The sequence below is a fragment of the Bombina bombina genome, chromosome 7 (assembly GCF_027579735.1).
Source record: "Bombina bombina isolate aBomBom1 chromosome 7, aBomBom1.pri, whole genome shotgun sequence".
NCBI lineage: Eukaryota > Metazoa > Chordata > Amphibia > Anura > Bombinatoridae > Bombina > Bombina bombina.
This window is the reverse complement of record NC_069505.1, coordinates 560,895,057-560,914,056: the sequence shown is the minus strand read 5'-3', so window position 1 is coordinate 560,914,056 and position 19,000 is coordinate 560,895,057. Positions and strand designations below refer to the sequence as shown.

The window sequence follows — 19,000 nt, the reverse complement described above, 5'->3', positions numbered from 1 at the left end:
ATCTATATGACACACATGAACAAGTACTGTCTAACTGTGAAAAACTTTCAAATTGCATACCCTATCTGAATCATACAAGTTTAATTTTGACTAGACTGTCCCTTTAATGTGATATTGTCACCCCCTCCTCACATACACTACTACACCAGGTCATGTATACACATCACTGATACAGCATATAATGTGACAGTGTCACCCCCTCCTCACATACACTACTACACCAGGTCATGTATACACATAACTGATACAGCATATAATGTGACAGTGTCACCCCCTCCTCACTTACACTACTACACCAGGTCACGTATACACATCACTGATACAACATATAATGTGACAGTGTCACCCCCTCACATACACTACTACACCAGGTCATGTATACACATCACTGATACAGCATATAATGTGACAGTGTCACCCTCTCCTCACATACACTTCTACACCAGGTCATGTATACACATCACTGATACAGTATATAATGTGACAGTGTCACCCCCTCCTCACATACACTACTACACCAGGTCATGTATACACATCACTGATACAGCATATAATGTGACAGTGTCACCCTCTCCTCACATACACTACTACACCAGGTCATGTAAACACATCACTGATACAGCATATAATGTGACAGTGTCACCCTCTCCTCACATACACTTCTACACCAGGTCATGTAAACACATCACTGATACAGCATATAATGTGACAGTGTCACCCCCTCCTCACATACACTACTACACCAGGTCATGTATACACATCACTGATACAGCATATAATGTGACAGTGTCACCCCCATCCTCACATACACTACTACACCAGGTCATGTATAGACATCACTGATACAGCATATAATGTGACAGTGTCACCCTCTCCTCACATACACTACTACACCAGGTCATGTATACACATTACTGATATAGTATATAATGTGACAGGATCACCCCCTCCTCACATACACTACTACACCAGGTCATGTATACATATCACTGATACAGTATATAATGTGACAGTGTCACCCCCTCCTCACATACACTACTACAGCAGGTCATGTATACATATCACTGATACAGTATATAATGTGACAGTGTCACCCCCTCCTCACATACACTACTACACCAGGTCATGTATACATATCACTGATACAGTATATAATGTGACAGTGTCACCCCCTCCTCACATACACTACTACACCAGGTTATGTATACACATCACTGATACAGCATATAATGTGGTAGTGTCACCCTCTCCTCACATACACTACTACACCAGGTTATGTATACACATCACTGATACAGCATATAATGTGGTAGTGTCACCCTCTCCTCACATACACTACTACAGCAGGTCATGTATACACATCACTGATACAGCATATAATATGACAGTGTCACCCCCTCACATACACTACTACACCAGGTCATGTATACACATCACTGATATAGTATATAATGTGACAGTGTCAACCCCATCCTCACATACACTAGTACACCAGGTCAGGTATACACATCACTGATACAGCATATAATGTGACAGTGTCACCCCCTCCTCACATACACTACTACACCAGGTCACGTGTACACATCACTAATACAGCATATAATGTTACAGTGTCACCCCCTCCTCACATACACTACTACACCAGGTCATGTATACACATCACTGATACAGCATATAATGTGACAGTGTCACCCCCTCCTCACATACACTACTACACCAGGTCATGTATACACATCACTGATATAGTATATAATGTGACAGTGTCACCCCCATCCTCACATACACTACTACACCAGGTCATGTATACACATCACTGATACAGCATATAATGTGAAAGTGTCACCCCCTCCTCACATACACTACTATACCAGGTCATGTATACATATCACTGATACAGCATATAATGTGACAGTGTAACCCCCTCACATACACTACTACACCAGGTCAAGTATACACATCACTGATACAGCATATAATGTGACAGTGTCACCCCCTCACATACACTACTACACCAGGTCATGTATACACATCACTGATACAGCATATAATGTGACAGTGTCACCCCCTCCTCACATACACTACTACACCAGGTCATGTATACACATCACTGATACAGCATATAATGTGACAGTGTCACCCCCTCACATACACTACTACACCAGGTCATGTATACACATCACTGATACAGCATATAATGTGACAGTGTCACCCCCATCCTCACATACACTACTACACCAGGTCATGTATACACATCACTGATACAGCATATAATGTGACAGTGTCACCCTCTCCTCACATACACTACTACACCAGGTCATGTATACACATTACTGATACAGTATATAATGTGACAGTGTCACCCCCTCCTCACATACACTACTACACCAGGTCATGTATACACATCACTGATACAGTATATAATGTGACAGTGTCACCCCCTCCTCACATACACTACTACAGCAGGTCATGTATACACATCACTGATACAGCATATAATATGACAGTGTCACCCCCTCACATACACTACTACACCAGGTCATGTATACACATCACTGATATAGTATATAATGTGACAGTGTCACCCCCATCCTCACATACACTACTACACCAGGTCAGGTATACACATCACTGATACAGCATATAATGTGACAGTGCCCCCCCCCCTCACATACACTACTACACCAGGTCATGTATACACATCACTGATACAGCATATAATGTGACAGTGTCACCCCCCTCCTCACATACACTACTACACCAGGTCACGTGTACACATCACTAATACAGCATATAATGTGACAGTGTCACCCCCTCCTCACATACACTACTACACCAGGTCATGTATACACATCACTGATACAGCATATAATGTGACAGTGTCACCCCCTCCTCACATACACTACTACACCAGGTCATGTATACACATCACTGATACAGCATATAATGTGACAGTGTCACCCCCTCACATACACTACTACACCAGGTCACGTATACACATCACTGATACCGCATATAATGTGAGAGTATCACCCCCTCCTCACATACACTACTACACCAGGTCATGTATACACATCACTGATACAGCATATAATGTGAGTGCCACCCCCTCCTCACATACACTACTACACCAGTTCATGTATACATATCACTGATACAGCATATAATGTGACAGTGTCACCCCCTCACATACACTACTACACCAGGTCATGTATACACATCACTGATACAGCATATAATGTGACAGTGTCACCCCCTCACATACACTACTACACCAGGTCATGTATACACATCACTGATACAGCATATAATGTGACAGTGTCACCCCCATCCTCACATACACTACTACACCAGGTCATGTATACACATCACTGATACAGCATATAATGTGACAGTGTCACCCTCTCCTCGCATACACTACTACACCAGGTCATGTATACACATTACTGATATAGTATATAATGTGACAGTGTCACCCCCTCCTCACATACACTACTACACCAGGTCATGTATACTCATCACTGATACAGTATATAATGTGACAGTGTCACCCCCTCCTCACATACACTACTACAGCAGGTCATGTATACACATCACTGATACAGCATATAATATGACAGTGTCACCCCCTCACATACACTACTACACCAGGTCATGTATACACATCACTGATATAGTATATAATGTGACAGTGTCACCCCCATCCTCACATACACTACTACACCAGGTCAGGTATACACATCACTGATACAGCATATAATGTGACAGTGTCCCCCCCCCCCCTCACATACACTACTACACCAGGTCATGTATACACATCACTGATACAGCATATAATGTGACAGTGTCACCCCCTCCTCACATACACTACTACACCAGGTCACGTGTACACATCACTAATACAGCATATAATGTGACAGTGTCACCCCCTCCTCACATACACTACTACACCAGGTCATGTATACACATCACTGATACAGCATATAATGTGACAGTCACCCCCTCACATACACTACTACACCAGGTCACGTATACACATCACTGATACAGTATATAATGTGACAGTGTCACCCCCTCCTCACATACACTACTACACCAGGTCATGTATACACATCACTGATACAGCATATAATGTGACAGTGTCACCCCCTCCTCGCATACACTACTACACCAGGTCATGTATACACATCACTGATACAGCATATAATGTGACAGTGTCACCCCCTCCTCACATACACTACTACACCAGGTCATGTATACACATCACTGATACCGCATATAATGTGAGAGTATCACCCCCTCCTCACATACACTACTACACCAGGTCATGTATACACATCACTGATACAGCATATAATGTGAGTGCCACCCCCTCCTCACATACACTACTACACCAGTTCATGTATACACATCACTGATACAGCATATAATGTGGTAGTGTCACCCTCTCCTCACATACACTACTACACCAGGTCATGTATACACATCACTGATACAGCATATAATGTGGTAGTGTCACCCTCTCCTCACATACACTACTACACCAGGTCATGTATACACATCACTGATACAGCATTTAATGTGAGTGCCACCCCCTCCTCACATACACTACTACACCAGGTCATGTATACACATCTCTGATACAGCTTAAAATGTGACAGTATGACCCCCTCCTCACATACACTACTACATCAGGTCATGTATACACATCACTGATACAGCATATAATGTGACAGTGTCACCCCCTCCTCACATACACTACTACACCAGGTCATGTATACACATCACTGATATAGTATATAATGTGACAGTGTCACCCCCATCCTCACATACACTACTACACCAGGTCATGTATACACATCACTGATACAGCATATAATGTGACAGTGTCACCCTCTCCTCACATACACTACTACACCAGGTCATGTATACACATTACTGATACAGTATATAATGTGACAGTGTCACCCCCTCCTCACATACACTACTACACCAGGTCATGTATACACATCACTGATACAGTATATAATGTGACAGTGTCACCCCCTCCTCACATACACTACTACAGCAGGTCATGTATACACATCACTGATACAGCATATAATATGACAGTGTCACCCCCTCACATACACTACTACACCAGGTCATGTATACACATCACTGATATAGTATATAATGTGACAGTGTCACCCCCATCCTCACATACACTACTACACCAGGTCAGGAATACACATCACTGATACAGCATATAATGTGACAGTGTCCCCCCCCCCCCCCTCACATACACTACTACACCAGGTCATGTATACATATCACTGATACAGCATATAATGTGACAGTGTAACCCCCTCACATAAACTACTACACCAGGTCATGTATACACATCACTGATACAGCATATAATGTGACAGTGTCACCCCCTCACATACACTACTACACCAGGTCATGTATACACATCACTGATACAGCATATAATGTGACAGTGTCACCCCCTCCTCACATACACTACTACACCAGGTCATGTATACACATCACTGATACAGCATATAATGTGACAGTGTCACCCCCTCCTCACATACACTACTACACCAGGTCATGTATACACATCACTGATACAGCATATAATGTGACAGTGTCACCCCCTCACATACACTACAACACCAGGTCATGTATACACATCACTGATACAGCATATAATGTGACAGTGTCACCCCCTCCTCACATACACTACTACACCAGGTCATGTATACACATCACTGATATAGTATATAATGTGACAGTGTCCCCCCCCCCCTCACATACACTACTACACCAGGTCATGTATACACATCACTGATACAGCATATAATGTGACAGTGTCACCCCTCCTCACATACACTACTACACCAGGTCATGTATACACATCACTGATACAGCATATAATGTGACACTGTCACCCCCTCACATACACTACTACACCAGGTCATGTATACACATCACTGATACAGCATATAATGTGACAGTGTCACCCCCTCACATACACTACTACACCAGGTCATGTATACACATCACTGATACAGCATATAATGTGAGAGTGTCACCCCCATCCTCACATACACTACTACACCAGGTCATGTATACACATCACTGATACAGCATATAATGTGACAGTGTCACCCTCTCCTCACATACACTACTACACCAGGTCATGTATACACATTACTGATACAGTATATAATGTGACAGTGTCACCCCCTCCTCACATACACTACTACAGCAGGTCATGTATACACATCACTGATACAGCATATAATCTGACAGGGTCACCCCCTCCTCACATACACTACTACATCAGGTCATGTATACACATCACTGATACAACATATAATGGAACAGTGTAATCCCCTCCTCACATACACTACTACACCAGGTCATGTATACACATCACTGATACAGCATATAATGTGACAGTGTCACCCTCTCCTCACATACACTACTACACCAGGTCATGTATACACATTACTGATACAGTATATAATGTGACAGTGTCACCCCCTCCTCACATACACTACTACACCAGGTCATGTATAAACATCACTGATACAGCATATAATGTGACAGTGTCACCCCTCCTCACATACACTACTACACCAGGTCATGTATACACATCACTGATACAGCATATAATGTGACAGTGTCACCCCCTCCTCACATACACTACTACATCAGGTCATGTATACACATCACTGATACAGCATATAATGTGACAGTGTCACCCCCTCCTCACATACACTACTACATCAGGTCATGTATACACATCACTGATACAGCATATAATGTGACAGTGTCACCCCCTCCTCACATACACTACTACATCAGGTCATGTATACACATCACTGATACAGCATATAATGTGACAGGGTCACCCCCTCCTCACATACAATACTACATCAGGTCATGTATACACATCACTGATACAGCATATAAAGTGACAGTGTTACCCCCTACTCACATACACTACTACACCAGGTCATGTATACACATCACTGATACAGCATATAATGTGACAGTGTCACCCCCTCCTCACATACACTACTACACCAGGTCATGTATACACATCACTGATACAGCATATAATGTGACAGGGTCACCCCCTCCTCACATACACTACTACACCAGGTCATGTATACACATCACTGATACAGCATATAATGTGACAGTGTCACCCTCCTCACATACACTACTACATCAGGTCATGTATACACATCACTGATACAGCATATAAAGTGACAGTGTTACCCCCTACTCACATACGCTAATACATTTTTATATACATTTACAGGTAACTTACTTGTATAATGATTCTTCTTCCCTAAAACGTAAATAAAAAAAAAGTTTAGGAATATTTGTTTCTACGACATTAAGATAATCATGAGTACAGGGAAAATCGTATCGGTGTTACTGACCTGTGTGCTGATACTTTGTACATATCTATCCTATATTTATATACGTTAGTGGTCCTGTGCTGTATATGTTTATATACTGTGTGTTACTGACCTGTGTGCTGATGTACATATCTATACTATATTTATATATGTTAGTGGTCCTGTGCTGTATATGTTTAAATACTGTGTGTTACTGACCTGTGTGCTGATACTTTGTACATATCTATACTATATTTATATACGTTAGTGGTACTGTGCTGTATATGTTTATATACTGTGTGTTACTGACCTGTGTGCTGATACTTTGTACATATCTATACTATATTTATATACGTTAGTGGTCCTGTGCTGTATATGTTTATATACTGTATGTTACTGACCTGTGTGCTGATGTACATATCTATCCTATATTTATATACGTTAGTGGTCCTGTGCTGTATATGTTTATATACTGTGTGTTACTGACCTGTGTGCTGATACTACATATCTATCCTATATTTATATACGTTAGTGGTCCTGTGCTGTATATGTTTATATACTGTGTGTTACTGACCTGTGTGCTGATGTACATATCTATCCTATATTTATATACGTTAGTGGTCCTGTGCTGTATATGTTTATATACTGTGTGTTACTGACCTGTGTGCTGATGTACATATCTATACTATATTTATATACGTTAGTGGTACTGTGCTGTATATGTTTATATACTGTGTGTTACTGACCTGTGTGCTGATGTACATATCTATCCTATATTTATATACGTTAGTGGTGCTGTGCTGTATATGTTTATATACTGTGTGTTACTGACCTGTGTGCTGATGTACATATCTATCCTATATTTATATACGTTAGTGGTCCTGTGCGGTATATGTTTATATACAGTGTGTTACTGACCTGTGTGCTGATGTACATATCTATCCTATATTTATATACGTTAGTGGTCCTGTGCTGTATGTGTTTATATACTGTGTGTTACTGACCTGTGTGCTGATGTACATATCTATCCTATATTTATATATGTTAGTGGTCCTGTGCTGTATATGTTTATATACTGTGTGTTACTGACCTGTGTGCTGATACTTTGTACATATCTATACTATATTTATATACGTTAGTGGTCCTGTGCTGTATATGTTTATATACTGTGTGTTACTGACCTGTGTGCTGATACTTTGTACATATCTATCCTATATTTATATATCTTAGTGGTCCTGTACTGTATGTTTTTATATACTGTGTGTTACTGACCTGTGTGCTGATGTACATATCTATCCTATATTTATATATGTTAGTGGTCCTGTGCTGTATATGTTTATATACTGTGTGTTACTGACCTGTGTGCTGATGTACATATCTATCCTATATTTATATATGTTAGTGGTCCTGTGCTGTATATGTTTATATACTGTGTGTTACTGACCTGTGTGCTGATGTACATATCTATCCTATATTTATATAGGTTAGTGGTCCTGTGCTGTATATGTTTATATACTGTATGTTACTGACCTGTGTGCTGATGTACATATCTATACTATATTTATATATGTTAGTGGTCCTGTGCTGTATATGTTTATATACTGTGTGTTACTGACCTGTGTGCTGATACTTTGTACATATCTATAGTATATTTATATACGTTAGTGGTCCTGTGCTGTATATGTTTATATACTGTGTGTTACTGACCTGTGTGCTAATCCTTTGTACATATCTATCCTATATTTATATACGTTAGTGGTCTTGTGCTGTATGTTTATATACTGTGTGTTACTGACCTGTGTGCTGATGCTTTGTACATATCTATCCTATATTTATATATGTTAGTGGTCCTGTGCTGTATGTGTTTATATACTGTGTGTTACTGACCTGTGTGCTGATGTACATATCTATCCTATATTTATATACGTTAGTGGTCCTGTGCTGTATATGTTTATATACTGTGTGTAACTGACCTGTGTGCTGATGTACATATCTATCCTATATTTATATACGTTAGTGGTCCTGTGCTGTATATGTTTATATACTGTGTGTTACTGACCTGTGTGCTAATGTACATATCTATCCTATATTTATATATGTTAGTGGTCCTGTGCTGTATATGTTTATATACTGTATGCTACTGACCTGTGTGCTGATGTACATAATCTATCCTATATTTATATATGTTAGTGGTCCTGTGCTGTATGTGTTTATATACTGTATGTTACTGACCTGTGTGCTGATGTACATATCTATCCTATATTTATATACGTTAGTGGTCCTGTGCTGTATATGTTTATATACTGTGTGTTACTGACCTGTGTGCTGATGCTTTGTACATATCTATCCTATATTTATATACGTTAGTGGTCCTGTGCTGTATATGTTTATATACTGTGTGTTACTGACCTGTGTGCTGATGTACATATCTATCCTATATTTATATACGTTAGTGGTCCTGTGCTGTATATGTTTATATACTGTGTGTTACTGACCTGTGTGCTGATGTACATATATATCCTATATTTATATATGTTAGTGGTCCTGTGCTGTATATGTTTATATACTGTATGTTACTGACCTGTGTGCTGATACTTTGTACATATCTATCCTATATTTATATATGTTAGTGGTCCTGTGCTGTATGTGTTTATATACTGTGTGTTACTGACCTGTGTGCTGATGTACATATCTATACTATATTTATATACGTTAGTGGTCCTGTGCTGTATATGTTTATATACTGTGTGTTACTGACCTGTGTGCTGATACTTTGTACATATCTATACTATATTTATATACGTTAGTGGTCCTGTGCTGTATATGTTTATATACTGTATGTTACTGACCTGTGTGCTGATGCTTTGTACATATCTATCCTATATTTATATACGTTAGTGGTCCTGTGCTGTATGTTTATATACTGTGTGTTACTGACCTGTGTGCTGATGTACATATCTATCCTATATTTATATACGTTAGTGGTGCTGTGCTGTATATGTTTATATACTGTGTGTTACTGACCTGTGTGCTGATGTACACATCTATCCTATATTTATATACGTTAGTGGTCCTGTGCTGTATATGTTTATATACTGTGTGTTACTGACCTGTGTGCTGATGCTTTGTACATATCTATCCTATATTTATATACGTTAGTGGTCCTGTGCTGTATATGTTTACATACTGTATGTTACTGACCTGTGTGCTGATACTTTGTACATATCTATACTATATTTATATACGTTAGTGGTCCTGTGCTGTATATGTTTATATACTGTATGTTACTGACCTGTGTGCTGATACTTTGTACATATCTATCCTATATTTATATACGTTAGTGGTCCTGTGCTGTATATGTTTATATACTGTGTGTTACTGACCTGTGTGCTGATGTACATATATATCCTATATTTATATATGTTAGTGGTCTTGTGCTGTATATGTTTATATACTGTATGTTACTGACCTGTGTGCTGATGCTTTTTACATATCTATCATATATTTATATACGTTAGTGGTCCTGTGCTGTATATGTTTATATACTGTGTGTTACTGACCTGTGTGCTGATACTTTGTACATATCTATCCTATATTTATATATGTTAGTGGTCCTGTGCTGTATATGTTTATATACTGTGTGTTACTGACCTGTGTGCTGATGCTATGTACATATCTATCCTATATTTATATATGTTAGTGGTCCTGTGCTGTATATGTTTATATACTGTGTGTTACTGACCTGTGTGCTGATGCTTTTTACATATCTATCATATATTTATATATGTTAGTGGTCCTGTGCTGTATGTGTTTATATACTGTGTGTTACTGACCTGTGTGCTGATGTACATATCTATACTATATTTATATACGTTAGTGGTCCTGTGCTGTATATGTTTATATACTGTGTGTTACTGACCTGTGTGCTGATGTACATATCTATACTATATTTATATACGTTAGTGGTCCTGTGCTGTATATGTTTATATACTGTGTGTTACTGACCTGTGTGCTGATGCTTTGTACATATCTATCCTATATTTATATATGTTAGTGGTCCTGTGCTGTATATGTTTATATACTGTGTGTTACTGACCTGTGTGCTGATGATTTGTACATATCTATACTATATTTATATACGTTAGTGGTCCTGTGCTGTATATGTTTATATACTGTGTGTTACTGACCTGTGTGCTGATGTACATATCTATACTATATTTATATACGTTAGTGGTCCTGTGCTGTATATGTTTATATACTGTGTGTTACTGACCTGTGTGCTGATACTTTGTACATATCTATCCTATATTTATATATGTTAGTGGTCCTGTGCTGTATATGTTTATATACTGTGTGTTACTGACCTGTGTGCTGATACATTGTACATATCTATCCTATATTTATATATGTTAGTGGTCCTGTGCTGTATATGTTTATATACTGTATGTTACTGACCTGTGTGCTGATGTACATATCTATCCTATATTTATATACGTTAGTGGTCCTGTGCTGTATATGTTTATATACTGTGTGTTACTGACCTGTGTGCTGATACTATGTACATATCTATACTATATTTATATACGTTAGTGGTCCTGTGCTGTATATGTTTATATACTGTGTGTTACTGACCTGTGTGCTGATACTTTGTACATATCTATCCTATATTTATATACGTTAGTGGTCCTGTGCTGTATATGTTTATATACTGTGTGTTACTGGCCTGTGTGCTGATGTACATATCTATCCTATATTTATATACGTTAGTGGTCCTGTGCTGTATATGTTTATATACTGTGTGTTACTGACCTGTGTGCTGATACTTTGTACATATCTATACTGTCCTGTGCTGTATGTGTTTATATACTGTGTGTTACTGACCTGTGTGCTGATACTTTGTACATATCTATCCTATATTTATATAGGTTAGTGGTCCTGTGCTGTATATGTTTATATACTGTGTGTTACTGACCTGTGTGCTGATGTACATATCTATACTATATTTATATATGTTAGTGGTCCTGTGCTGTATATGTTTATATACTGTGTGTTACTGACCTGTGTGCTGATACTTTGTACATATCTATCCTATATTTATATATGTTAGTGGTCCTGTGCTGTATATGTTTATATACTGTATGTTACTGACCTGTGTGCTGATACATTGTACATATCTATCCTATATTTATATATGTTAGTGGTCCTGTGCTGTATGTGTTTATATACTGTATGTTACTGACCTGTGTGCTGATGTACATATCTATCCTATATTTATATACGTTAGTGGTCCTGTGCTGTATATGTTTATATACTGTGTGTTACTGACCTGTGTGCTGATACTATGTACATATTTATACTATATTTATATACGTTAGTGGTCCTGTGCTGTATATGTTTATATACTGTGTATTACTGACCTGTGTGCTGATACTTTGTACATATCTATCCTATATTTATATACGTTAGTGGTCCTGTGCTGTATATGTTTATATACTGTGTGTTACTGACCTGTGTGCTGATGTACATATCTATCCTATATTTATATACGTTAGTGGTCCTGTGCTGTATATGTTTATATACTGTGTGTTACTGACCTGTGTGCTGATACTTTGTACATATCTATACTGTCCTGTGCTGTATGTGTTTATATACTGTGTGTTACTGACCTGTGTGCTGATACTTTGTACATATCTATCCTATATTTATATAGGTTAGTGGTCCTGTGCTGTATATGTTTATATACTGTGTGTTACTGACCTGTGTGCTGATGTACATATCTATACTATATTTATATATGTTAGTGGTCCTGTGCTGTATATGTTTATATACTGTGTGTTACTGACCTGTGTGCTGATACTTTGTACATATCTATCCTATATTTATATATGTTAGTGGTCCTGTGCTGTATATGTTTATATACTGTGTGTTACTGACCTGTGTGCTGATATTTGTACATATCTATCCTATATTTATATATGTTAGTGGTCCTGTGCTGTATATGTTTATATACTGTGTGTTACTGACCTGTGTGCTGATACTTTGTACATATCTATACTATATTTATATATGTTAGTGGTCCTGTGCTGTATGTGTTTATATACTGTATGTTACTGACCTGTGTGCTGATACTTTGTACATATCTATACTATATTTATATATGTTAGTGGTCCTGTGCTGTATATGTTTGTATACTGTGTGTTACTGACCTGTGTGCTGATACTTTGTACATATCTATCCTATATTTATATAGGTTAGTGGTCCTGTGCTGTATATGTTTATATACTGTGTGTTACTGACCTGTGTGCTGATGTACATATCTATCCTATATTTATATATGTTAGTGGTCCTGTGCTGTATATGTTTATATACTGTGTGTTACTGACCTGTGTGCTGATGTACATATCTATCCTATATTTATATATGTTAGTGGTCCTGTGCTGTATATGTTTATATACTGTGTGTTACTGACCTGTGTGCTGATACTATGTACATATCTATCCTATATTTATATACGTTAGTGGTCCTGTGCTGTATGTGTTTATATACTGTGTGTTACTGACCTGTGGGCTGATACTTTGTACATATCTATCCTATATTTATATATCTTAGTGGTCCTGTGCTGTATATGTTTATATACTGTGTGTTACTGACCTGTGTGCTGATGTACATATCTATCCTATATTTATATATGTTAGTGGTCCTGTGCTGTATATGTTTATATACTGTGTGTTACTGACCTGTGTGCTGATGCTTTGTACATATCTATACTATATTTATATACGTTAGTGGTCCTGTGCTGTATATGTTTATATACTGTGTGTTACTGACCTGTGTGCTGATACTTTGTACATATCTATCCTATATTTATATACGTTAGTGGTCCTGTGCTGTATATGTTTATATACTGTGTGTTACTGACCTGTGTGCTGATGTACATATCTATCCTATATTTATATATGTTAGTGGTCCTGTGCTGTATATGTTTATATACTGTGTGTTACTGACCTGTGTGCTGATGCTTTTACATATCTATCCTATATTTATATATGTTAGTGGTCCTGTGCTGTATATGTTTATATACTGTGTGTTACTGACCTGTGTGCTGATGTACATATCTATCCTATATTTATATACGTTAGTGGTCCTGTGCTGTATATGTTTATATACTGTGTGTTACTGACCTGTGTGCTGATGTACATATCTATCCTATATTTATATATGTTAGTGGTCCTGTGCTGTATGTGTTTATATACTGTGTGTTACTGACCTGTGTGCTGATACTTTGTACATATCTATCCTATATTTATATATGTTAGTGGTCCTGTGCTGTATATGTTTATATACTGTATGTTACTGACCTGACCAAGGGCATATTTAGGGTTTTTGCTGCCATAGGCACTGATAAATCTGCTGCCCCCACACTCCCTACCTCAGTGTATTTTAGCTTATATGCCTGCTATATGTTTCTCACAAACATACTAAGGAGTTAATTTTTAACTTATTATTGACAGGCACACAATAAAGCCTGAAAGACTGGTTTATAATTCATTATTTAAAGGATATGAAACAAAAAAGTATCTGTGATTCAGACAGAGCATACACATTTATACAAGAGAACAAAGAAAAACTTTAGATAATAGAAGTAAATAATAATGTTGTTTAAAATTGCTTGTTAAATTATGAAAGAAAATGTGGTGTTTCATGTCCCTTTAAGAAAAAGTTTCAGTCCTGTGCACTTACTGTATATAAAGTATCCACCAACCCCAGCAGCGATAATAAGCAGAACTCCAACTACAGCAACAATAATGATCAGGTTGGTCTGGGACTTCTTAGGTTCTGAAATTAAAACATAAGATGAAAATAAATAACAGCTTTAATCTCTGAGCCTTTATAATGCTGGTCATGTGACATCAGTGTGACTTACTGACTTACAGTACAGACCTCACTAGATATGTGCCCAGAGCTCAGTAACCTGTCTGTGTCTCACATACTACAGTGACAGCACATGAGCACAATGTTATCAGTTAGTGCTGGTCATGTGACATCAGTGTGACTTACTGTACAGACCTCACTAGATATGAGCCCAGAGCTCAGTAACCTGTCTGTGTCTCACATACTACAGTGACAGCACATGAACACAATGTTATCAGTTAGTGCTGGTCATGTGACATCAGTGTGACTTACAGTACAGACCTCACTAGATATGTGCCCAGAGCTCAGTAACCTGTCTGTGTCTCACATACTACAGTGACAGCACATGAGCACAATGTTATCAGTTAGTGCTGGTCATGTGACATCAGTGTGACTTACAGTACAGACCTCACTAGATATGTGCCCAGAGCTCAGTAATCTGTCTGCCTCTCACATACTACAGTGACAGCACATGAGCACAATGTTATCAGTTAGTGCTGGTCATGTGACATCAGTGTGACTTACAGTACATACCTCACTAGATATGTGCCCAGAGCTCAGTAACCTGTCTGTGTCTCACATACTACAGTGACAGCACATGAGCACAGTGTTATCAGTTAGTGCTGGTCATGTGACATCAGTGTGACTTACTGACTTACAGTACAGACCTCACTAGATATGTGCCCAGAGCTCAGTAACCTGTCTGTCTCTCACATACTACAGTGACAGCACATGAGCACAATGTTATCAGTTAGTGCTGGTCATGTGACATCAGTGTGACTTACAGTACAGACCTCACTAGATATGTGCCCAGAGCTCAGTAAGCTGTCTATCTCTCACATACTACAGTGACAGCACACGAGCACAATGTTATCAGTTAGTGCTGGTCATGTGACATCAGTGTGACTTACATTACAGACCTCACTAGATATGTGCCCAGAGCTCAGTAACCTGTCTGTGTCTCACATACTACAGTGACAGCACATGAGCACAATGTTATCAGCTGGTGCTGGTCATGTGACATCAGTGTGACTTACAGTACAGACCTCACTAGATATGTGCCCAGAACTCAGTAACCTGTCTGTGTCTCACATACTACAGTGACAGCACATGAGCACAATGTTATCAGTTAGTGCTGGTCATGTGACATCAGTGTGACTTACAGTACAGACCTCACTAGATATGTGCCCAGAGCTCAGTAACCTGTCTGTGTCTCACATACTACAGTGACAGCACATGAGCACAATGTTATCAGTTAGTGCTGGTCATGTGACATCAGTGTGACTTACAGTACAGACCTCACTAGATATGTGCCCAGAGCTCAGTAACCTGTCTGTATCTCACATACTACAGTGACAGCACATGAGCACAATGTTATCAGTTAGTGCTGGTCATGTGACATCAGTGTGAGTTACTGTACAGACCTCACTAGATATGTGCCCAGAGCTCAGTAACCTGTCTGTGTCTCACATACTACAGTGACAGCACATGAGCACAATGTTATCAGTTAGTGCTGGTCATGTGACATCAGTGTGACTTACAGTACAGACCTCACTAGATATGTGCCCAGAGCTCAGTAACCTGTCTGTCTCTCACATACTACAGTGACAGCACATGAGCACAATGTTATCAGTTAGTGCTGGTCATGTGACATCAGTGTGACTTACAGTACAGACCTCACTAGATATGTGCCCAGAGCTCAGTAACCTGTCTGTGTCTCACATACTACAGTGACAGCACATGAGCACAATGTTATCAGTTAGTGCTGGTCATGTGACATCAGTGTGACTTACTGACTTACAGTACAGACCTCACTAGATATGTGCCCAGAGCTCAGTAACCTCTCTGTGTCTCACATACTACAGTGACAGCACATGAGCACAATGTTATCAGTTAGTGCTGGTCATGTGACATCAGTGTGACTTACAGTACAGACCTCACTAGATATGTGCCCAGAGCTCAGTAACCTGTCTGTGTCTCACATACTACAGTGACAGCACATGAGCACAATGTTATCAGTTAGTGCTGGTCATGTGACATCAGTGTGACTTACAGTACAGACCTCACTAGATATGTGCCCAGAGCTCAGTAACCTGTCTGTGTCTCACATACTACAGTGACAGCACATGAGCACAATGTTATCAGTTAGTGCTGGTCATGTGACATCAGTGTGACTTACTGTACAGACAGCAACAAAGAAAATATTCCCAAATTGAAAACTAGTGTGTCTCTCCAATATTAATATTCCAAACCAATATCGTGGAATCTTCACAAAGGTCAGTTTAGTAGTGGCGGTATGTGCCCCAGCAGGTCTACACAGCAAACACCCCCAGTGATAAGGAAAAACAGGCATCCACCATTGCGGAATAGAGTGAAACAAACTCACCCTTCTGCCAAAATCTTCTCCGATTCTAGACGATAAACTGCTCAAGGCTGTACAAGGTATGCGCTGATAGAGATCCTCCGCTTGGCGTGTAACGCTGCTGATCTTTCTCTGTTTCAAGCGTCCCGGCGCCTAGGCATGACGTCTAAACTGGGGGTGTGTGTGAGACTGCGAGCCCATTGGCTGAACCGCTCCGTGGTGAATCCTTCCTGAGATGACAATCCGCTTCCAAACTGAAGCATTAAACGCTAAGAAGGTAGGACCGGGGATGTCGGACAGAGACTGCAAAAGAGGATTCCTTGTAATCCAATGTGTGAATAATAAGAAAGAAAAGAGGGCGCAGCTTCATCCGGTAAAAAAGTTCATCTTTATTTATTTAAGTACATGGATAAAATTCCAGCAGCAGCAGGAAACATAGAACAGGGATGAAAGGTCTGACTAGTTTCGGCTATCTCGCCGTAATCGTAAACCTGTACATCTTAAAATTGTATTGGTTTAAAAATACTTTACTATTCTCTAATTGGTTGGTTAGAGGGCGTTGTTTGCTGAAACATATTAACTCCATGAGTGCTGAAAAACAGAATTTATGTTTACCTGATAAATTGCTTTCTCCAACGGTGTGTCCGGTCCACGGCGTCATCCTTACTTGTGGGATATTCTCTTCCCCAACAGGAAATGGCAAAGAGCCCAGCAAAGCTGGTCACATGATCCCTCCTAGGCTCCGCCTTCCCCAGTCATTCGACCGACGTAAAGGAGGAATATTTGCATAGGAGAAACCATATGATACCGTGGTGACTGTAGTTAAAGAAAATAAATTATCAGACCTGATTAAAAAAACCAGGGCGGGCCGTGGACCGGACACACCGTTGGAGAAAGCAATTTATCAGGTAAACATAAATTCTGTTTTCTCCAACATAGGTGTGTCCGGTCCACGGCGTCATCCTTACTTGTGGGAACCAATACCAAAGCTTTAGGACACGGATGAAGGGAGGGAGCAAATCAGGTCACCTAAATGGAAGGCACCACGGCTTGCAAAACCTTTCTCCCAAAAATAGCCTCAGAAGAAGCAAAAGTATCAAACTTGTAAAATTTGGTAAAAGTGTGCAGTGAAGACCAAGTCGCTGCCCTACATATCTGATCAACAGAAGCCTCGTTCTTGAAGGCCCATGTGGAAGCCACAGCCCTAGTGGAATGAGCTGTGATTCTTTCAGGAGGCTGCCGTCCGGCAGTCTCATAAGCCAATCTGATGATGCTTTTAATCCAAAAAGAGAGAGAGGTAGAAGTTGCTTTTTGACCTCTCCTTTTA

General features: G+C 39.3%; 1 protein-coding gene across 3 annotated transcripts in view; it reads right to left on the bottom strand.

Moving 5' to 3' along the window:
- The window catches only part of LOC128667049 (H-2 class I histocompatibility antigen, Q9 alpha chain), a 614,967-nt gene that overhangs the window by 39,979 nt on the left and 555,988 nt on the right, over positions 1 to 19,000 (bottom strand). For all 3 annotated transcript variants that reach the window (XM_053721927.1, XM_053721926.1, XM_053721929.1), the window contains 2 exons: positions 15,141 to 15,236; positions 7,328 to 7,348 (listed from right to left, as the gene is read on the bottom strand). In XM_053721927.1, the coding sequence (XP_053577902.1) occupies positions 7,328 to 7,348; positions 15,141 to 15,236 (117 nt within the window). The remainder of the gene's footprint in view (positions 1 to 7,327; positions 7,349 to 15,140; positions 15,237 to 19,000) is intronic.